The following is a 21,712-nucleotide window of genomic DNA, read 5'->3' as shown; positions in this document are numbered from 1 at the left end:
CCCTGCCCCCGCCCTCCCCGTCTGTCCGTCGGTCCACCCGCCCGCCCGCGCTTCCGTCCTTCTGTCCGGCCGCCAGCCCCCTGGTCCGTCTCCCCGCTCCGCCCGCTTTGTCTCTCCCTGGCTCGCTGTCTCTTTGTCTCTGCCCTCGCGGTGCCTCACAGCCCCTCCCTCGCTCCCCGATCTCGGGTTCCCCACAGTGCGCCCCGCTCATCCCTCAGCCTCCCTTTCTGAGCTCCATTCTTCGGGACTCCCCCTCAAAGCGCCCCCGCGTCTTTGGGGACCCTTCCTTCAGCACATCCTCCACACTCCCCCAGCGCTCCCTGTAAGCTTCCCTCACATCCTTTGGGGTCCTTCTTTGCATCTGTACCCCAAATCCCTGTGGCCTTGCTCCTCTTAGCCCTCATTTCCTCAGGATTTTCCCACTTTTTGTGCCCCCCATATATACTGGGACCTCCGAGATTCCTTGGGGTCTCTCCCTGGGACCCCGAAAAGCTCCCCAGCTCCCTGCCGTCCGCTGCTGTTGCTCTCCGTGTTCTCTCTCAGGCCTCCTCACCCGCCCCTCCCCCTCCGATTTCTCTGGGACAGGGTCCCCTGCTTTGCTCTCCGTGCCTCTCTCTGCCCCTACATCTGTCTCGTGGTTTCACGACTTAATGTCTCTTGCGCTGAAGGTCCCCTTTTGAGCCTGCTCCTTTGCCCAGGGCTCTTGGCACCCTCTTGCTTTCTCTGCCCCAGCCTCCTGTCTCCCCTGCTCTCTGCTCCTGTGTCTCTCCCTCTCCTTTTCTGTCTCTGCCGGTGTCTGGGTATCTGACCCCCATCCGGCCCTCATGGCTTTGTGTCTGGAGCTCTTGAAGCAATGTGAGTGGTGGGGTGTCTGGGTCGGGCGGAGCCCCCCCGCAGGCTGGCCGCGGCTGAGGCTCCATGGGGTTGGCGCTGGGGCAAGGGCTGGCGCTGGGGCAGGAGGCTCTGGGGCCTCTCGACAAAGGGGGCAAGGCGGGAGGGGCAAGGCGGGAGGGGCCAGGCCTTCTGGCAGAGGTGGGAGTGGGGGGCCTTCTTGCTCTGAGGCTTCTGCTTTATTCGCTTGAGTGTGTGGGAGTGCCATCGGCTGGACATCCCTGCCCGCTTGGCCCTGCATGGCCTGGCACTTTCTGATCGCTTGTGGGCAGGCCTGGGCTATTTTGGAGCTGGCAGGATGTGATATCACTTGGGCGTTTATTTAGACCCGGCTTGGGGTGGGGGCTGCGTTCCTGCCAACTTGAGTAATAAAATTTTGCAAGGGGGTGCGGCCTCCTAGGCAGCTGGGCTTTGTGGCCAGAACTTTGCCGGCCACCAAGCTGGGAGGTGAACAAGGGGCTGTGTTGCCTGGGTCTTGCTGAGACTTAACCATGATAAGGGGAAGGAGAGTTCTTCTTAATCTTACTGCCCTTGAGTATTGGGTTTGGTGGTCTCAGATCTCTGGGGCTTTGGTTCTGCCGGCTTCAAGCTGTGTGACCTTGAGTGAAACCCTTGGCCTCTCTAAGCCTCAGTTTCCCCATCAGTAACAAGGGGATAATTGTGCTTGCCTCACAGGGTTGTCATGAATATCAAACATCTGTAAACTACCATTGTGAAGTGTCGTCCTGTCTTTAAATTGTGCCCCACATAGGGAAAGCAGTTTGCTGGGTACACACACCTACCTCATGGCAGAGCTGGAACAGGGATCCAGGCCCAGGACCCTCCACCCAGGGTTCTGTTTGCTCTCCATTACATTACCACCTGCTTATTCAGAAATACACCTGCCCTTCCAGTAGGGCAGTGAGTAGGCTGTCTCTTATTTATGCCCTAATTCCTGGTTGATCTCTGTTAGTTTGTAAAGATAGGCAGGTGTGCCCAGCTGGATGCCTGCTGGGAGATGGTTGGATTTTCCATGTTCCATCCCACTGTTATATAAGAGGTGGGCCTTGCTTGGTCAGTGGCACTTGGGAATACAGTCAGTCAGTTCGTAGCTGTGAGCTTTTTTGTGCTTCCTCATAGGGTGGGAGAACAAAGGCCCCATCTGAGAGACTCCACAACACAGCTGGGGTCTCCTGTCAAGGAGCTGGGATGTCCTAAAACTTTGGAGCAGACACTGAGGTCATCTTATAATACCTTTGTCCTGTAGATGAGACCCAGATAGGCCAGGGACCTACAGAGGGCCTGTTCCATGGCACTGCCTCTGAGAAGGTCACTGTCAGGTGTTACTTGCCCATTGGCATATAATGACAATTTGCAACATCCATTGACCTTTTACTATGGGTCCTGTGCTTGGCACACTATACAGACTATTTGCAGTGTGGAGGAGGAAGGGCTGGTCCCTGGCCTGGATGTGAGGAGATTAGGGATCTGGTCTGCACATGTTAACCATTCTCAGGGAGGCCCCTCTCCCCTGGGCTTCAGCTTCCTTATCTGTGAAATGCAAATAATAATCCTTGTCCTAAGACTGATTCTGAAATCATGGAATCCCTAAAGAAATTCTGTGAGGCAGAATGCCAAGGTTCTGTTCCTGGCTCTGATGCTGAGATGCTGTTTGACTTGAGACAAGTGTCTTCTCTTTGTATTTTTCCTTCTGAAAAATGAGGGAGTTGGATAACATGGTCTCTTAGGTGCTTCCAGCTCTGACATTGGAGGATTCTAAGGTAACTCCAAGGCCACCTGTTTGTTCCTGTGTCTCATCTTACCTGTTAGAAGTATGCTTGAACACAGAACAGAGGGAGAATGTGCTGAATGCTGCAAGATGTATGCTGCTCATGTGTTGTGGATTTCATAGGAAAGGTCCTGTCTGGGCAAAGGGATCAGCAAGGCTTCCAGGAGGGGTCGGTGCTTGAGTTGGGCCTCTATACCAGGCATGTTCTGCCTCTTAAGGGAGTAGAGCAATTGTGAGCATGGAACACTGAGAGAGTACAAACAGTGTGGGTTTCAGAGCCACAGATACCTGGCTTTCATCCGTCTCCATCATTTGCTGCCTGTGTAATCTTAAGCAAGTTACTTTCTTTGAGCTTCAGTTTCCTCATCTGGACTGAATATAATCATATTTACATTGTAGGCTTACGTGGGATTATATGTTTAAAAAAAATCACAGGCACTTAATAAATGTGAACTTTGACTTCCCAATAATGTCTGGATCACTTTTCTCTTTGTGGGACCAATACAGAGGCCCAGCCTCACCTGTCCCACTCTGTGGTTAGGATTCACATGACAAGGAAAGCACCTTTAGGTGGTTCTGATAAATAATAGGATTTACCCTCTAATCTTTTCACTTGCTGTGTGAGGTATTGTGTAGTCTGTCAGGCTCTTTCCTGACCATTGTTCACAACAGTCCTGGGAGGAAGTCAGAAGCCAGTGCAGTTCTGTGTTTCACAGGTAAATGAAGAATAGGGAGTCCAGAGAGTAACAGGGACCTGCTCGAGGTCCCACAGTGTGGCAGTGTTGGGCTGGGCTTAAGCCCAGGACTCTTGACTTTTCTTCACCCCAGCCCACAGCTTTGCTCCAGATTTTTTGCTCCTGCCTGGTAGCCTACCCCTCGGGCCACTTTCTCTGGGTCTGGTATCTGTTCTGCAGGGAGGGTTTGCTTGACATTTTCCCAGCCTCTGAGCTCATCTTAAATTTAAATGGGACTAGCTTCAGGCTGGGTGGGGACTGAGTCACCACCTTCCCTAGCTTTCTCATCCTATGCACCAACCAGACACACCCAGAGGGCCACTGCTGGACACTAGTGGTGTAGACAAACACACAACAGGTTTTTCCTCCCAGAAGCTCAGATGGGCTCAGGAATGTCTGTCCCTGGGCTTTTGAGGGAAGGCTGAAGTATTGGCTCCATATGTATTTCATTGCACCCCAGGGATCTAGAAGCACAAGCCACACTGAGCTGTTGTTGTCTGGCCTTTCCTGCAAGCCTTTATTTGCCTGTACCCTACCCCTATGGTGCCCTCTCTTCTCTTTGAGGCCCATGTTGTCAAATGCCACCCCGTCCTCCAGGAAGTCTCTGATTGCTGCCTCTGGAGTCAGACTTTGAATTCCGTCCTAAGTCCATACTTGTTGAAAGTGACCTTGGCAGGTTTCTTCACCTCTCTGTGCCTCAGTTTCCTCATATATAAAATTTAGTTTCCTTGTCTTTAAAAGTTCAGGTTCCCAAGCTCCACCCCCCAGGATGGAGGCCTGAGGGCAGGAATCAACTCTATAAACCAGCCCTCTGGAGCAGTCTTCTGCCGGGAGCCTGTGGGCTGCACTCTGGGAAAAGCTGAACTGAGAGTTTCCTGGGTTTGTATCACAGCTTGGCTTGTCCTACTGCCCTTGGATTAATCACCCTTCTGTGCTTTGTTTTCTTCTCTGTCGTACTGGGATGGAAATACCCTTCTCATAGGTTGCTGTGAGGATGAGAGCTCATGTAGTAAAGGCCCCTCAAGAAATGGGAACTTTTATGCTACGCTGCCATTCACTGAGTGTTGGTGACTGTGCCAAGTGCTTTAGGGCTTTATTTCATTTCATTATTACAACAATCCTATGATATGGGTACCAGTATTACCCCCATTTTATAGATGAGGAAATTGGTTCCTCATCATCATCATCTTTGTTTCAGGCAGCATTGTTTGTTTCTTGAAGCAAGTTACCTTTCCCCTGCTTATCCCTGGCAGCAGACACTGTCAGACCTGGCCAGGGTGAGGGCTGTGGAATTGAACACCTGGGCAGGCATGCAATCTAGTCATTAACAGGAATTTAATGAGGTTGATGAGGTGTGCCGTGTGAGTACCTCTCAGGTTCCCAGCTTCCCCAGTCTTTGCTATGGCTGCCTCGGTTCTCTCACTCTGTGTTGGAATCAGCTGGTTCCTCACCCACCCACTCGTGGGAATCAAGGCTACTACCTTAAAGACAAATACATCCATATTCCAGAACTCAGAGTGTTTCTTGTTTCACAGTAAGGAAGCAGGCCCAGGGAGGGGGAGAGACAGGGATGTGCCTAGGATCCTAGAAGAGGAGCATGCCAGGGCCAGGCAAAAGCCCATAGCCCTGCCTTCCCTCCTGGGTCTCCCTCATTTCTGTGTGTTGCTGGCTGGGTCACCCCGTGGAGAGCTGGAGCACTAGGGTCTGGTTTCCTCGTAGGATGAGAGCAGGGGAAGTGGTCCCAAGCGGTCAGAGCTAGACTTGGCTCAGCCTGGGGGAACTGGGCTTGGAAAACACATTCTGACCTGAGGCCTGCCCTCCCAGCTCTGGGCCAGGCTCTGAGAGCATCAGAAAGGACAAATAGAGCCTCTGCCCCTGAGAACTTATGGTCTGACAAAGGAGACAAGGCCTGCAATTATGAGAGACTACTGTGTGTGACAGTCTGTAATTAAGTGTCTGCTGAGGAAAAGCATTGTCTGAGAAGGAAGAAGTGAGTGTGAGCCAGAGGCAATAAGCACCCTCCTGAGGCGGGCTGGATTTGCAGAAACAGGGGGTGGGGCTGACCTTCTGGGGAATGGTTTGTGCAAAGGCTGAGGTTTGGGGACTGGCATGGCAGGTGAATGTTATTTAGGGAAACAGACTAGTTTTGTTGATGCAACAGGGCCCTATATGAAAAATCTGGGAGGGGCCTCGAGGTTGTAGGCAGTGTTGAACATTAGCTGAACAGTAGAGGCTTTGGGGAGCCATGGGAGGTTTTAGAGCAGGGGTGGCACAACTGCAACTAATTTTCAGGAAGACAAATCAGGCTGGGCGGATTGGAATGAATGAAAATGATGACTGGGAAGCTTTTCAAGCCTCCAGATGAAAGCAGAGGGCGAGGTTCAGATGGAGCCCATGGGATGGGAAGGGCTCCCTGAAGACAGCCTGGCTGGGGCCTGAAGGGCTGAAAAGATGTTGGGTGTTGCAGCTTTGGGACAGGAAGTAAGTCTGTGTGCGATACTTGTACACCTGCTTAATGCCAGGCTCTGTGCCAGGGCCTCTGTCAGAAATCCTCAAAGTAAGCCTGAGGCAAGTAAAGTTAGCATCCCCTTTTACAGATAAGAAAAATGTGGCTCTGACCCAAGGCTGACTGCAAGTAAACCCTTGCTCTTCCCACAGTTCAGCTCTGCTGCTTAGAAAGGGAACTCCTACTTTAGGATCCCAGGAATCTGAACTTTCTTGCCCTTTGAAATGAGAGCATGCAAAATACATCCCCTCAAGTTCATAAACCCTTACTCTGGGGCCTCATGCCAGCCTAGAGTTACTTCAAGGTAGAAGTGTCAGGAAAGTGGGGTGTATTCACATCAGCAACTTTATTTGCCAGGCTATAAGCAGCCTCCAGAGTTGGACCTCATATGTGCCTGGTCCCACAGTGGGCATGTCCATGGCGGGCCCGTTCAGATTCTCAGCCAGCCCACACCAGACAGTGTGTTCCCTGGCCCAGCCAGAGGAATCACTTACGTTACAAAGACAGGAACGGACTTGTTCCAAGGTGCTCTTGGCACAGGAGAGCCAGGTGATAGAGCCTAGTTTCCAGGCTGCAGCCAGGGATACCCATGGGGCACAGGGAAAGGCGAGTGTACTTACCAAGTGGCTGCAGTGGGAGGCAGCAATGGTTGGTCCCAGTGCGCAGCTAGGCAACTAATGGCCTGGCAAGTCATTCTCCTCTGCATGCCCCCCTAAGCAGGGCCTGAGCACAGGCTCTGTGTGCCTCCAGTAAATACCCCCCTGGTCCATATTCCAGTCTGCTTTGGCAACTGCTTTCTGAGGCCAGCTATATGCAGGGCTAGCATTGTAACTGCACCTATGTTTTTATACCAAAATCTGGACAGGTTTTAATGAGGGATTTTTGTGCTACTTTGGAACAGACCCAGCCTGAGAAATAGTCAGACCTTGGAACAGTGGACTAGAGTGACCTGTGTTGTCCTTTTCGGTTATAGTAATTTATTTGATTAATGCTTTACTATTTACCAAGTGCTTTCATGTAAATTTGATCATCTCACCTGTTTTCATTCTTTTTATTTTGTTTACAGCACATTAGTCCTGGATCCTTAATATTTATTTAGCCTATTTTTAATTTGCAAAGCACTTTTATCCACCTTATCTCATGAGATTGTTATACAGCCCTGGGATTCATTTCTGTTCTTGTCATCCTCATTTTCCAGACAGTGACTTGACCAAGGTTATTCTGGGATTCGCTGGCTAAACTGCCTATTTATTCAGCAAATATTAAGTGCCTGTTGTGTACCAGGCAGTGAGCTGGCCTTGGAGATAACAGTGGTGAGCAGAGCTTAGAGACATAGTTTCTGTCCTCCCAGAGTTCACAGTATCATCAAGGTCTAACTAGGATCCACCCCAGCACTCTTGGCCTCCACCCTGGGCTTTTTCCAATGCAGACCCCCTGGAGTTTGGGCCTGTGGCTTAGATCTAGATTGTTTTAGCCCATAAGCCCTCAGCCTAGAGCATCATCATCATACAGCAAGCCAAGGCAAAGTCTCTGCAAACTGAGCTCAAAAGTGACAAAAGAGGTCTTCAGTTATGACTTAATTATTGATAAGGAGGTGAGGAAGGGCATCTCAACAGAAAGCCATCTGCTCTTTCTCCCCACGGGGAAGTCGCCCAAGGGCTGCCATACCTAAGATCTTGGCCTGAATTTTCTCCAGCCTCCGAATATTTGATTACTGTCTGCACAGGTGTGGAGCCCTGTGGCCATGTGCTGACCTGGGGACCCTCCCTGCCTCCCTTAATATTAAATGAGATAAAATGAAGGCAGATCCTAGAATACCAGGTCTGGAAAGGACTCTGGCCCAGACCCCTTGATTGCCATGAGTGGGAATAAAGCTAGGAGGGGAAGGGGCTTGCCAAGATCCCATATTGAAATGGAGGCATTCCTTCCCTTTCCCCTATCTTACCATCCTGACTTAATTCTCCCAGTCCTTCTGGTAGGTACCCTCTCCTCCCAGCTGGACATGTTCCATATTCAAAGCCCTCTTCAGATCCTTCTGAAAACCTTAAGGACAAGTTTTTCCTGAGTCTTCCTGGACATTTGCTCCCTCACCCAGAGCCCTACGGTGTCCAGGCTGCCTCTGTTTACTCTCAGAGGCTGACAACTTCTGCAAAGCTTGACCAGCAGCTGTTGAGGAGACTTCAAAATCCTGATGCCTGGCTCTATCCTATGGGAGTCTGATGCCTGAGACCTAGAGAGAGGCTCTCTGGTGCATTTTGGTGGAGTTATTTTTGTGTGTAAAAATTGATGTTTTTATTGAAAGAGCAGTATGTGTATGTGGTTAAACATTTCAAACATTGTAGGAAAGAGTGCCCATTGAAAAATTAGTGTCTTTCTCGCCTAGGCTCTTAAATAATCACTGTGAACAGTCTTGATGTTTCCTTCCAGGGCATTCTGCATATTTGGGCAGCTGTGTCAGTAACAGTGCTTTTTAATCACATAAATGGTGGCATATTCTCTACCTACTGCCCACTGTTTCTGTATTCTTGTCTTCACACAAGGCTGTCTCTGTTATAGGTTATTCCGTATGGACACACACAGGTTCATGGCCTCCTTTTCCATACTGTGTGACAGCCCCTCAATGGGTAGACCATTGGTTGTTCAGTCTTCTCTACTCAAGGACACTGAAGATGTTCCCAGTCTTCTTCTGAGGCAGTGCTTTAGCCAGCACCCTTACCCGCATGTCCCTGTGCACACGTGTATGCGTAGCTGTGGGACCCATTCCTGCAAGTGGAATTGCTGTTTCAAAGAGTCTCTGCACCTAAAATTTTGTTAAGATATTTTTGAGTTGCCTTCTTTTGCATTCTGAAAATGTATAACTTTTTTTAAAGTGCCCTGTCCCCTCTGCTAAATTCAAATTCATTTCCTTAGTTAAGAATGAATGACTATTCTAATCCAGCCCAGAGAGAGTAAAGGAGTTGGCCAGTGTCACTCAGCAGCTCTCAGCCAATGAGGTGTCTCTAGAGTAACGTACAGATGGAAGGAAGTGAGGAATAAAGGGAAGAAATAGTCTGGAGTGGTGACAAGAGGGGGCCAACATTTGGGGGAGGGGACTGTGTTACAGATACCTTGGGACCTGTTTGCGACTTGGTATTCAGGGAGAGGCATCCCTTCCAGGGCTTTCTCTTCCTGTGCTTACCTGCTTGGCAACGGCTGGATTGATGATCTCATTCATCCAGCAAATATTTACCCAGCTCCTGAATCCCAGTTCTGGCCTGGCCACTGTGTCCCTGCCCTTTTCTGTGCCTCAGTTTTCTTCATCTGAAAGGTGGGGAGGTTTATCCCTGCCTTCCTCATGTCACCAGGCTAATGGGAATATTCAGTAAACCAGCCATTGGTAAAACAGCATAAAACAGATTACAGTGGTCTTAGCTAGACACTGCACCAGGCACTCTGACGGCAGCAGAGAGTCTGAAGTTTGGAGCAGTCCTGGGTGGGCTGCTGTCAGTCTTAGCCAATAGCCTAGTCAGCCCTTGGGCTAGGAATTTGGGGGCAACTGTTGGTATCTCTTCTTGATGTGCCAAGACAGGGTTAAGCTCATGCCGAGGGGCTTCTTGAATTTGCTTTGCCTCAGGTTGCTGGGACTCCAGGGCCTGCTCAGGATAAAGGCATTCAGATGACAGGTAGGGGAGAGATAGTCAGGGAAACCAGGAAGATCTCCTCACTGCAACCAGAGTTTTGCCTCCTCCAAGCCAACAGGAAAGCATTTCTGCAGCTCCTTTTCAACCCTTGGTGGCAGAGATGAGGAAGGGAAAGCTTTATCATTTTTCTAGTTTAAAGTGACATTTAAAATCACTAGCTTAATTCCACCCTCTGTTTTATCAATGGGTAAACAGGCCTGGAGTTGAAGGCCGCCTCCATAGTTTCCCAGTGAGTCTGCAGGCTTACCAAATTAGAAGCTAGGTGTTCAGCACTTCCAGGGCTTAACTCTCACCATCTTCCCCACATCGTACTAGTTTAGTTTCACTTTGGGGTTAAAAACCAAACTGAAAGAAAAAGGCAAAGCAGGAAGCAGCTGCTTCAGACCTAGCCCAGGCTGGAGTGGACTCTGGGGAACCCATGCCAAGCTGGCCTTACTAGGAGGGGAGCAGGCCTCTTCCCCACCAGCTCCCACCCTTGCTCTGAAGGCCTGGTGGGATGGGGCCCCTCAGGGAGAAATGCCAGGCTACAGACAGGCAGGCGGTGGCATTCTAGCCTGGCCTGCTACTGTCTGGGAGACAGCCAGTCGGACAGGTTCCCTGGTGAAGTCAGCCTCACCTGGGTGCGGCCCCAGGTGAGGAGCCACTGCCTTTTAAACTCCTGTCCTTCCGGGGCAGGGCTGAGCTGGAGCTGGGTGTATGTTGGTCTGGGAGAGAAATCCTGGCCTCCCAAATCCAGCTTTTACAGAACAGTTCCACTCTCCCTTAAGGTAAGATCTAGGGCCCTGTCTGTACCGTGAAGACGTAAACTTCTGGTCACTGTGGGCACCGGCTCCTCAACCTTAAGGACCTAGATGACCTGAAAGCCCTCTTGCCCTGGTTCCAGGCCCAGTCCCTGGGACTTGGAGAGGACAGGGATGGGAGAGCAGAAGCCATGGCTGCTGCTTACAGAGTTGGTACCTGGCCTCTGACAAGGTCCTTTCCAGCTCTGGACCTCAGATTCCCCGTTTGTTTCTTGGCAGGATGGTATTCCTACTAGCTCTGCTGTTCAGTGGAATAGATTTCGGTCCCTTGGAAACTAGTGAGAGAGTATCTTAACACCTGATTTGGCTGGCTGTGTATTTCAAAGATTAGCTGTTACCTAACTAAATGGGGTCTTAAGTTCCTGTTTTCTCTCAGACTTGCCAAAGCAGACAAGGTTGTTGCTTCAGCAGATAAATTTTCTTGCTTCAACAAGTAGGGTTTTTGTGTACCTCTTCTCTGCACAATCACAATGTCTGCAATCATTGGTTCAGGTCCATTCCCTGAGGGCACAGGCTGAACACCCAATGGGTGATCGGGAAGTTGAGATGAATGACTGCATTGGTGATCTGCACCTGGCTATGCAGCTCCTGGGGTGGGGTATACAGAAAGCTGGCATTTATAAAGCTCAACTGTGTAAGGCTGAGGTGGGCACAGTGGGGAGAAGCCTACACCCCAAAGGTCATACAGACCTGTAGTTAGAAGCATGGCTCTAGAGTCATACTGCTGGGGTTCAGATTCTGGGCTGCCACCTAGAGCTGGGAGGCTTTGAGCAAGTTGCTTAACCTCTCTGGATCTCAGTTTCTTCACCTGCAAAATAAAGATGATAGTATTACCTGACATCAGTCTCAGCATGAGGACAAGAGAGAGAGTGTGTGTACAGCACTGAGTATGGTGCCTGGTACAAGAAGCCACTTAAGAAATGTTAGTTCCTGCTGGATATCCAAGACAGGAGAGAAGACCTGACGTGGCTAAAGATTTTCCATGTCCCATGCCTGAAAAGATATAGGCGGCTTGTGTGGTACATTTGGAAGGATGTCCATTGTTTCATATCTGTTTGCCAAGTGCAGAGCTCTGATGGGGAATATGGAATGAATCAAGGCAGGCTTTAGAGAGGAGGTGACCTTCAGGACCTCAAAAGCTGTGTGGGTTCCAGGTGATGGAGATTTTGAGGAGAAGACTCCTGGGTGGGAGGTGGCAGGTACCCTGGGTAGAGGGGAGGATGCCCTGGGTGAGGGGTGGGGAAGACACTCAGGCTGGGGGAGGAGAGGGGACACAGGTGGGGAGAGTGGGAAAGGGTGTCCTGGGTTGGGGAGGAAAGGCAGGGGGGTTGGCTGTCCAAGCGCCAGGAAAGCCAAGATCAGGCTAGAGAGGCTTGCCCGGGACCATCAGAGCTGGCCAAGCACTCAGAACATGGGTTTGTCTCGCAGGGTCATCACTCCATGGGGCATTTTCCGGCTGGGGGCTGTGGTAAGGAGGAGCCCACTATTGAGTGTGCTGTGAATAGATTTGGTAGTTACAGCCTCTCCTGGAATTTTCTTGCCTTCCTAAGCTCCATGCATCATGACTTGGCTGTTGCCCTGCACAGGGGTGTGGTAGCAGTCAGGAGGTGTCTGCCTTGCCGCCCGCGGACAGTGCAGGCCAGGGTGGCGTGGGGAGGAGTGAGGCCTATCTGACAGCACCTGTAAAGGCAGGGCTACACCACTGCCGCCACCCCAGCAGTTTCCTGAAAGGGACACATGCAGCAGTAGGTGGGAACATTCCCCAGGGAGAAGTTTGGGGTTTATCCCAGCCAACTCCTCCCTCCTCCACACCCCATCTCCGCTTCTTTTTCCAATCATCCATTCTTGTGCTCAGAGTGCCAGGTGCTGAGCTAGGGGGAAAGGAGGGAATGAATGAACTTGTCTCTTTCCTCATTGAGCTTCTATCCAGCTTGGAGTTAGTCCCCCTCCAAGCAGGTAACAAATAGGCAAGATACTGTCTGATTGTGGCAAGAGCCCTGAGGGAAACAAAGAGGTGTTGTTGAGAGGGGCCTACTCAGACAGAATGCGGAGGTCCGCCTCTCAGGGGAGGTGAGGTGGCCAATGGGAAGGAGGCAGTGAAGGGCAGACTGGAAACAGCAGGGGTCTGGACCTGGGGTGGGAGGTGTTTGGTATATTGGAGGAACAAGGAGAGGCACGGTTACATCTGGAGCAGTCTCCAAGGTCAGGCTGGGCTCATCAGTCTCGGGGAGCCTTGTTAGGTTTGAGACAGCTGTGCTTACCCTGTAAAAGGCAGAGGTGTGATAATCAAAGTATGACAAGTGATTGTGTTTTAAAATTAATTTCCAAATACTTATTGGTTTTCATACTAATCCTAAATCATCAAGGAAAGGCTTCTTCAGCACTCCCTATTGCTAACTTTTCATGTACTACAAAGCTCTTTTGCATCTATTGCTAAGGGAGGAAGGTTGCCATTATTGCTGTTTTTAGAGGTGATGGAACAGAGAAGCGATGTGATTTGCCCAAAATCACACAGCATAAGCAAGATTTGAAGTCGTGGTTCACTGTTCTCCCTACTCTGCCACACTACTTCTGTCTAAGAAGGCCAAAGCAGAAGTTTCTGTTTATTTTTCACGTGGTTACCATATCAAAATGATCATAGTTAAAAAGTTTTGGTGTAGAATGATATAATAATTGTGTTAGGGCAATAGGATTAAAAGGACTTGTTTTTTCTGTAGTGTCATACAAGATATATGGTTAATTTTTTAAGTTTAAATTTTTTTATCTCCACATACTCTCCCATTCAGCTCCTTTCCAAGGTTCTGTGATGCTAACATCCATCACTGCCCTTGCAGACCTCCAGTCTTTTTAATTTTCCATTTGAAGCCTTCCTTTTAATTTTACTTCTATTCCCTGAATCTCAGGAAAGAGATTGTAGGCAGATTATAAATCAGCCCCTGCTCACAGATACATTTAACTCAAATCAAAAATTTTTAAATTCATGTTTAAAGTGGTTTTATATATTTTACTTGTGACTTTTGGATTTGGGGTGAAAAAAATAAAATCAGTTTGATAACTGGGGTTCATTTGTAGGGAATTCTTCACTAGCCCACTTTTTAAAATTGTGGTAAAATGCACCTAACAAAAATCTATCATTTTGACTATTTTTAAGTGTACAGTTCATTGGCATTAAGTACACTCCCATTGTTTTACAACTGTCACCACCCTCCATACCCAGAGCTCTTCATCTTGTAAAACTGAAACTCTATACCCATTAAACAACAACTTCCCATTCCCTCCTCCCTGCATCCCCTAGCAACCACCATTCTACTTTCTGTTACATGAGTTTGACTACTCTAGGTACCTCATTCACTGAAAAGGGAAGTAGGTGATGTCTGAATAATTAACTCTTTTGGTGGTGATTAATTCTCCAAGTTAATGCACACTGCAACCCTAAGCTTTCTGTGGCTGGGTTCCAGCAGAGTCGTTAAAAGACTGATCATCTCCTGGGAAGGCTTTCTCCACACGGGGAGCCTGGGTTTCCAAGCCCATGGTGGCTCTGTGGAGCCTGGCCACAGCCCTGCTGTGCAGGCAGGATGAAGCATCGTGGACTGAGGATTTCATCACAGGACTCAGGCATAATTCCTCAGTTACTTGCTTGCTGTAGAATTTGTTCCAACCCCCTCCACCTCTCTAGGCCTCAGTTTCCTCCTCTGAGTAATGGGACAATACTTCCAAGTCATGTATATGTCCCCAAATCAGTGATACCATTAGTGGACTTCCTTTTGCAGCCTTGAGACTCCTAGCACATTGTTCAGATGTGCAAGGAAAACAGGCCTCCTGATCCCTTTTTTACAGAAGCAGCAGAAACTTAGAAGTAAACTGATTGGCCCAAGGTTAATCAGCACTTAAGTGGCAAAATTAGGCTGAAACCCAGCCACTCTCACTCTACAAGTCACAGCTACTTAGGGTTCCTTGTGGTTGGTTTTCTGAAGGACAGTAGGCTGTGACACAGATGTTTGCTTCCCATCTTACTGGATTTAAAACTGCCCATGAAGCTCTGATGTCAACAGGCCTTCAGGGGAGGACAAGGAGTAAACGTTTGGAAGGGAAATCAAGGACAGCGACTCCACACCATGGGAAGAGAGGCCTAGCGTATTTCTGAGGTGATCGTCTTGCCCAGGGACAGCAAATACTTTGCACTTGGCAGTCACTTCCCATTCTGAGCCATAGCAGACAGGATCAGTCAATCACAACACTATCACTGAGCCCAGACACAGCTTTAGGGTCCTTCTTAACACAGGCAGATACTACCAACCAACCCGAGGTAGCCCAGCCAGTGGAACCTATGCCGTCCCAACTTAGTGCAGTTTCCAGCTTTTACAGATAGGTGGCAGTCCTGGGAGGGGAAGGCAACTGTGAAGGACTAGTGATGTCACAGGTCTCTTTGTGAGTGCGGTGGAAGGTCTGGCAGGACAGCTCAAACAAAGCTTAGGGAGGTGATGAGTATGCCTGCAAAAACATCAGGGCAGAGCAGCTCATCAGGAGTAGAAGTTGTCAAGGTGAGTCTGCTTTCCTCAGGTGCAACGTGGGTGCTGGCTGGGTATGAGGACTTTGTGAAAGTGCACTGTAGTCAGGCTCTGTCAGAAGGACAGGAAGGCCAAACTTGTCTTTCTGTGCCTTCCATGTCTAGTTTGTAGGAGGGCATATGGCAGTCTTGCTTGTCAGCAAACTTCTGATTTTACTCCTTGTGAGACTGGATGCTACAAAGGTTAGATTCTGGAGATTGAAACCTGTAGGGTTTGCACTCAACAGATAGAACAAGATTTGCTGTGTGATGCTGAGCAAATCATTCAACCTTTCTGATCCTGTTTCCTCAGCAGCACAAGGGGAGAGGGTAAAAACACCTTCTTGTGGGCATCAGATGTAAGGTATAGGTATAAGGTCCTTGCACAGTGACTGGGCCACTGCAGTAGCCACTGATTCCTGAGCAGTCAGTAAACACTGGTAACTGGAACTATCAGCCACTAATGTTCACCCAGTTCTTACAGTGAGCCGGACACTGTGCCATTGTGGTGGCAGAGTTCTGGGAGTAGGGTTGGGGAGCTGGTGACCTTCCCTTGGGTAGGGGTTCTTTCAAACAGATCTTCCCAAATGTCACCAACATTTTGCTTTCTGAGGTAGTTGGGAGCCTTGTCCCAGCACCTCTGTCTCCTGTACACCAAATTGCCTCTTACAGACTCTTCGCTACTTACTACATCCTCAGTATCTTCCAGGGAGAAAGCCTTAGAGGTACACACTTGTGTGTAGGGGAGGGGTCAGAAATGGGTTTTGCCTCAAAAGGTCAGCAGGCTTTTGCCTGGCCACCTCTTCTGGGCTTGGGATGGGGCTACAGGGATGGAAACCATGTAGCCCTGCCTTCAGGAGCTCAGGTTCTAAAGGGAGAAGTAGAGAAGTAAACGGGCCTGGAGCACAGTGTGGAGGCAAGGGTCTGTAGCATGTGTAAACATGGAGTCTTGATCCAGTGGGAGCCAGAGTGGGAACCAGGGGACAGTCAGGGAAGGCTTTTTGGAGGAAGTGATACTGGGACTGAGATCTGAAGGAGAAGGTGGAATTAGGGAGGAAGAAGGGTGTTGTAGGCAGGGAGCAGCCAGTGCAAAGCCTGGAAGCTGAGAATATGGTGTATTGGCGTGAAGGGGGTCGTGGAGAGACGTTTGAGGGGAGCTTAGCAAGGCCAGGACGTCAGTGGTTATTACCCTCAAATATTAGAATGGCGATGCAAGTGTGGCATGGAGGGGGTGAGTGGCTCTTGGTCCTCAGGGATCTGTACCTTCATGACCCAGCCCCTCACTTCTGCCCTGGACTAAACACCCCCTGTCTCTGGCCTGTAGAGTCCCTTGGAGGGCCTAGATTTGGGCAGCAGCTATGCAGGCCCTCTGTTCAGGAGAATTTGAGGAGTAATTGTTGAGGAGAACTCTCAAGTAATTGTAGTGACAGTCTTCACCTGTCAAGTCCTTTCCCACCTGTCTTCCCAAGAGATTCTTGCAGCAGTCCCAGGGCAAGCCAGGATTGTTCACATTTTATAGATGGGAGAAATTGAGGCCTGGGCACCAAGGTGGTGCAGTGAGTGTGGGCAGGAACCCCTGCCCACATTCACATTTAGTGCTCACTAGCCTACAGATTGCTTCTGTAACTCAGCAGCAGGTACTGGGGGGATGTGGTTCATCTCCTATTCCAAGGATGGTCTGTCATCTCAGGCTGGGGCTCTGTGCTGCCAGACTTCCCAGAGGAAGGCATCTTAAGCCTTGGCAGTGCTGTCTGAGGCCCTGGTTTTAGTCCTCACATCACTTCCTGTGCAGCTTGGCTGTATAAACATTATCTGTCTTTTCTGCTTATTGATAACAATTCTCTGGAGGCAACAGTTTGAACTATGAATGTCACACACAAAAATGTGTCACATCACATCCAGAACTGGGTGTGAAGTAGGAGGGCAAAGAAAGAATCAACTTCTCAGGCCTGAAAGGAATCTTAAAGGTCACACCCATGGGGCTTGGGTCCCCTCCCCAGCATCCATCATGCCTGTGTCAAGCCCAGCTGGCCACCTCCTAGGCAGCTGTGCCCCTTAGAAAGTTCATCCTTATAATAACACAAACTCTGCTCCCCTTAACAGCCCCCACCTTCCTGTCCCCCTTCGTTACAGTGTGATGATCCAGACTACATGTGTATGAGACAGTCTCCTAGGTATTTGAGGACAGTAGCCATGCTTTTCTGAATTGCCTCTCTTTTCCAGACCATTGTCCCAGTCTCTCCAAACCCTTAGGTTAAACTGGGCACGACTCATGGTGCACATGTGTCACATCCCATTTGTGGCAAATCTGTGACAGACATCACTAATCAGCCACAGCACTCTTGTTCCCAGCTTTCTCAGGCAGAGCTCCTTTGGTCAGTAGAAGAGGCTCTTTATTGTGAGTTTCTTCAGGACCAGGGCTACTCCTGCTGGGTCCTAGTGCCCGCCCAGGGTGACCAGATCCATGGCTTCCTCTGTATAAATAAGCACTTGTATTAATGGGATGGATTTGAGATTTCTCCTCATGTGATTGTCCTCTTCTCATCAGTCTCCAGTTTGGCAACATCCCTTGTCCAGAATCGCCAGCAGTACCACAACATTCTCCAGTGGTCAGCAGGAGCTGCACTCTCCGTGGCCCTGCACCTATGTTAGTGTAGCCTCATGCTATGTCTGTGGTCAGCTGGAGTTGCTATGGCATTTTTCCACATGGGCTGCTTTCTTGTGTAATTGACTTAGGATCCCAAATTCAGTATCTTAAGCTGAGCTCTGAGGACTAGGTTCTCTCCCTTCCCATGTCTCTGTCCCCAGGCCTGGCACCAAGGCAGGCACTTGCCTATGCTGACCTGAACTGAACTCATGGTTTTCCCCCATTCAATTCTGCACTGTTCATTTCATCCCATTTCTCCCTTGGCCAGGGTTCTTGGCTCCTGACTCTGTTACCCGATCCTACCACCTGTCACTCCAGGCACCGTGAATGAGCCTGTTAACACCATCTTTCTATTCTAAGATCCTCTTGGTCATTGAGAATGATGAGAGAGGCCAGAGTTGAGGTGTGCGGGGCCTGGCAGTGCTGGCTTTGCACACTGGACAAAGGGGCCTGTGACAGCTTGGAAAAAGCCAGGCTTTTGCGACTCATCACCAGGGTTTAACGTGAGCCCTGCAGAAGTAAGGGTGGTGTTTTGAGGCTCTTTCTAAGGAGTACTTCCCAGGCTGGGCTCTGAGATCTTAGGGCTTTGAAAGGCTCCTGAGGTCTACATACTAGAGCCGATATTTGAAATCCCAAATAGTATTTGAAAAGCTATATTTTGGGTCCTCCACCCCACCACCAGGCCAGATAAGGGGCTATATAGTCAGGTTTTTGCACTCGACTGGAACCATAGCAACATGTAACCCTGGTTGCCATCATCTCTTCATCAGCACTCCCTACTAATGGTTATAGCTTTACTCTACAACGAAGAAGTTATTACACAGTAGCCACAGCTTGGAAGCTGGCATCTCTTTTTAGGTGGGACTCTCCAAGGTGGTGGTAACAACATGGCCTGGAGGGTAGGGCAGGCCTCTGAGCAGAGCTGTTGGCAAAGCTAACTCTGCAGGCAGAGGGTAAATAGAATGCATTAGTGGCAGATTCTGGCACAGAACTGGAATGATGAGGGCGCACATTGCCTGACAGGTTGGTTACCATGTACCATTGCAGTGGTGGTGGGAGTGTTTTTGAGAAACAGTATGCTGTCCCCTGGTCAGGGGCTGGGGGACATGGGGCTCAGCCACAGGTGGGTGCCTCCCTAAATGTGTGTAGTGCTGGTGGTCTCCAGGCTAGGAACCTGAAGGTGTATTCCTTTCTCAGTTGGGGAGAAGGGAACATATCCATAATCACAGCCCAGGGCAAGGTCCCTGTTCTACCACCTTATCAGGAAGTACATTTGCCTTTCTGATCCTTGGTTTCCTTGTTTGTACTATGAGGAAATCGAATTAGTCTAGTGGGTCTTGAAATACCATGTGCGAATTCCATACAGAGATCATATATAAGAAAAATGGTGCTGGTCTGGGGGACCTGGAGTTGGGTGGAGGTCAAAAAGCCTTCCCCAGGTCCCTTAAAAGGGCCCCAGAACCTGGTTTGAAAATCACTGGGATTACTGTCTCCCAGGACTCTGGAATTTGGAGGCTCTATATTCTCATTCCAATCCCAGTACCCCATCAACTAGCTGTGTGACCTAGAATAAGTGACCTCACCTCTCTGGGCTTCACTTTGAGACTATAGTGAGACTTAAGATTTAGCCAAGCTGAAAAAGTCCTGGGTGACCAGGAAACCCATATGAAAGGTTCTGGTGTTTCTGGTGAGAGGGTCAGAGTGTCTAGGACCACACATCTGGAGGATAAGGGCCTAAGGAAGGGCAGTGGGTGGCAGTGGTCACAGGCAGGGTGGGGTGCCTTTTTTTTCCATATGCTAGGATTCTCATCCAGGGTACATCAGGCCTCTACCCCCTGGCCAGGGGAGCCAGAGGCTGCTGCCATCTAACTCCCTCAGAGGAAATCATTGAGCCCTGCTTGAGGGCAACTAACTCCTGCCTGAGGGCAGCATGGTGAAGTAATAGCTACAAGCACTGGCTCTGGGATCAGAAAACCTGAGCTCAAATCCTGGCTCATCTACTTACTGGCTGTGTGACCTTGGGTAGTCACTTCTCTCTGAGCCTCACCTTTCCTATTTGAAATGGGAATGATAGGTCTGGTAAAGAGTGCCGAGTTGATACAGTTAAAGCACTTTATGCTAGGCAGCTGTTCGCCCAGCTTTTAGCCAGGAGAGATGCCCTGTAGCTGGTGAAGTATCCTGACCAGCTGCTTCTGTTCCGAGAACCAGCTGACAAGAACCATGGGCCCATTGGAAGGGCATTCATTGCTTAACCCCTTCCTCCAGCCCCTGTGGACTGAACATGTCGGGACAGAACCCCCTCACACCTTTGACCCCAAATAGGGTATGAACATTGCTTGTAAGAAGCAGCTGTCTCTGACAATGGGGGTGGGGGAATTGTTACCCTGGCAACTGAGCAGGTCCCTCTCTGGCAGCTGTTCCAGGCCCATTAATGGGTGGCCATGTGCGCTCTGGATGGGGCTCTCCTGCCGCTGTGCCTTGAGCCTAAAACCAGACCTGGCCTGCCAACTAGAAAGGGCTTTCTCTGCTTTAGCCTAGCTCTGAGACTTGGTACGCTAGGATAGGAGTAGGGGTAGTGGGTAGGGCTGGGGCTAGGGCTAGGGCTAAGGTTAGGGTTATGAAATGACCTCTTGAAATGCCTCCTGGCTGCCTCAGTTTCAAGGTTCTCAAGGGTCTCCTGCCTTTCCAAGGGGAGGCTCTGATGGACAGGCTTTCTGGAGAGCAGAGGAGAGGGGCTGGGGCTCCAGAAGGAGAAAATCTGAGGGCATCTGCTAGCAGCCACAAACTTGTGTGCCACAGGCCACATTAGCTGGCAGGCATGTACGTGCATGGTGTTTTTTAAAACTTCAAATTAACTAACCCCATTTAAAAATTGACTGGTTTTATGATTTTTTTTAAAGTCCAGACTGGTTTCTCTCACCTGCTATGGGCCAGGAGGGTTAGATGCTCAGTCTCCTATAGACATTTGAACTTATGACCCTCATTCAAGGTCAGCCCACTTAGTTACAGCTGGGGAAACTAAGGCCCAGGAAGAATCAGGCCCTGTGCAAATACATAGCCCACCATGGCCAGTGTTGGGTTTAGAGCCTGGCACCCTAGCCTCACAGAACAGAGCTTCTCTACATTGCCACTCTTAAAAAGTGAGAAGCCTGTGCTCTCATCTATAAATCATCAGTGATAATTACCTGTCCTCCTAGTCCTCTGTCTGGAATAAAGCAGCGCCTGGCCAGGACTTGCTCAGTATGATTCTTTAAGTCTGTACATATGGTCTGCCTCACCTGGGAAGTGCCAGAAGCACTGCCCACTTTCTTTCTCTGCCTTCTTTCAGAAGTGGTTATTTTTCAAAAATTTCTCATACCCAGTGCTTAGGGTTTGTTAAGCCCTCGTTTCCATGGCCTCATTGCCCAACTTCAGAGTTGGTCAAGGCTTTTCCTCCTACCAGACTGTATTCCAGGTGTGTGTGTGTGTGTGTTGGCGGCTGACCTGAAGGGAGTTCAAAGCCCTGGCCCTGGACATTAGACTTTAACTCACAGTCAAGAGTGAAATCATTCTGCTTCCCTGAGACTCAGTTTACCTAACTATGAAATAGGGATGTCTTCATTTATTCAATAAATATTTACTGAGCCCAGCCATGTATTGGTTCAGTGCTGGGAAAACATCATAATTTCTAAGATACTCAAGGGTCTCCTCCCTTAGGAACCCATATTAAATACTCAGGATCCCTATCTGGTAGGCAAGAGACAAAAGACAAGTGAACCAAAAAGTTTATCAATACTTGAACAAAGCAGGGTCTTCAGAGAACGACTAACAGCTTTAGACATGGTGGTCAGAGGCCCTCATTGAAGATGTGACACCTGACACTTGAGCTGAAGATGAGGATGGGAAGGTGTAGGCATGCAAAGGTAGGAGAGGGGATGACCTCAGCAGGTTCAAGGCCCTGAGGTGGGCACATGCTTCAAGTGTTTGAGGAATAGCAAAGAGGATAGTGTAGAATAGAATGAGCAAGGGGAAAGTCCAGGAGTTGAAGTTGGAGAAAGGGGACATGGGCCAGTTCCTGTTGTAGGCCAAGGTAGCAACATGCCTTTTATTCTTTATGGATTAGGGAGCCTTTGAAAAGTTTTACAAAGGGGAGGAAGTAAT

General features: G+C 49.5%; 1 protein-coding gene across 14 annotated transcripts in view; it reads left to right on the top strand.

Annotated features, from left to right (window-relative positions):
* The window catches only part of DLGAP4 (DLG associated protein 4), a 185,121-nt gene that overhangs the window by 118,721 nt on the left and 44,688 nt on the right, over positions 1–21,712 (top strand). The window contains exon 1 of one of the 14 annotated variants that reach the window (XM_037012757.2): positions 90–855. The exons of 11 other annotated variants lie outside the window; for them this stretch is intronic. In XM_037012757.2, coding sequence (XP_036868652.1) covers positions 825–855 — 31 coding nt within the window. In that variant the 5' untranslated portion in view covers positions 90–824. Of the gene's footprint in view, positions 1–89; positions 856–14,808; positions 14,921–21,429; positions 21,475–21,712 lie in introns of those variants that run through there. 2 more of the 14 variants (XM_073236653.1, XM_073236654.1) reach the window with 2 other exon arrangements.

This window comes from Manis javanica, chromosome 5 (assembly GCF_040802235.1).
Source record: "Manis javanica isolate MJ-LG chromosome 5, MJ_LKY, whole genome shotgun sequence".
NCBI lineage: Eukaryota > Metazoa > Chordata > Mammalia > Pholidota > Manidae > Manis > Manis javanica.
This window is presented reverse-complemented; position numbering and strand designations above follow the sequence as displayed.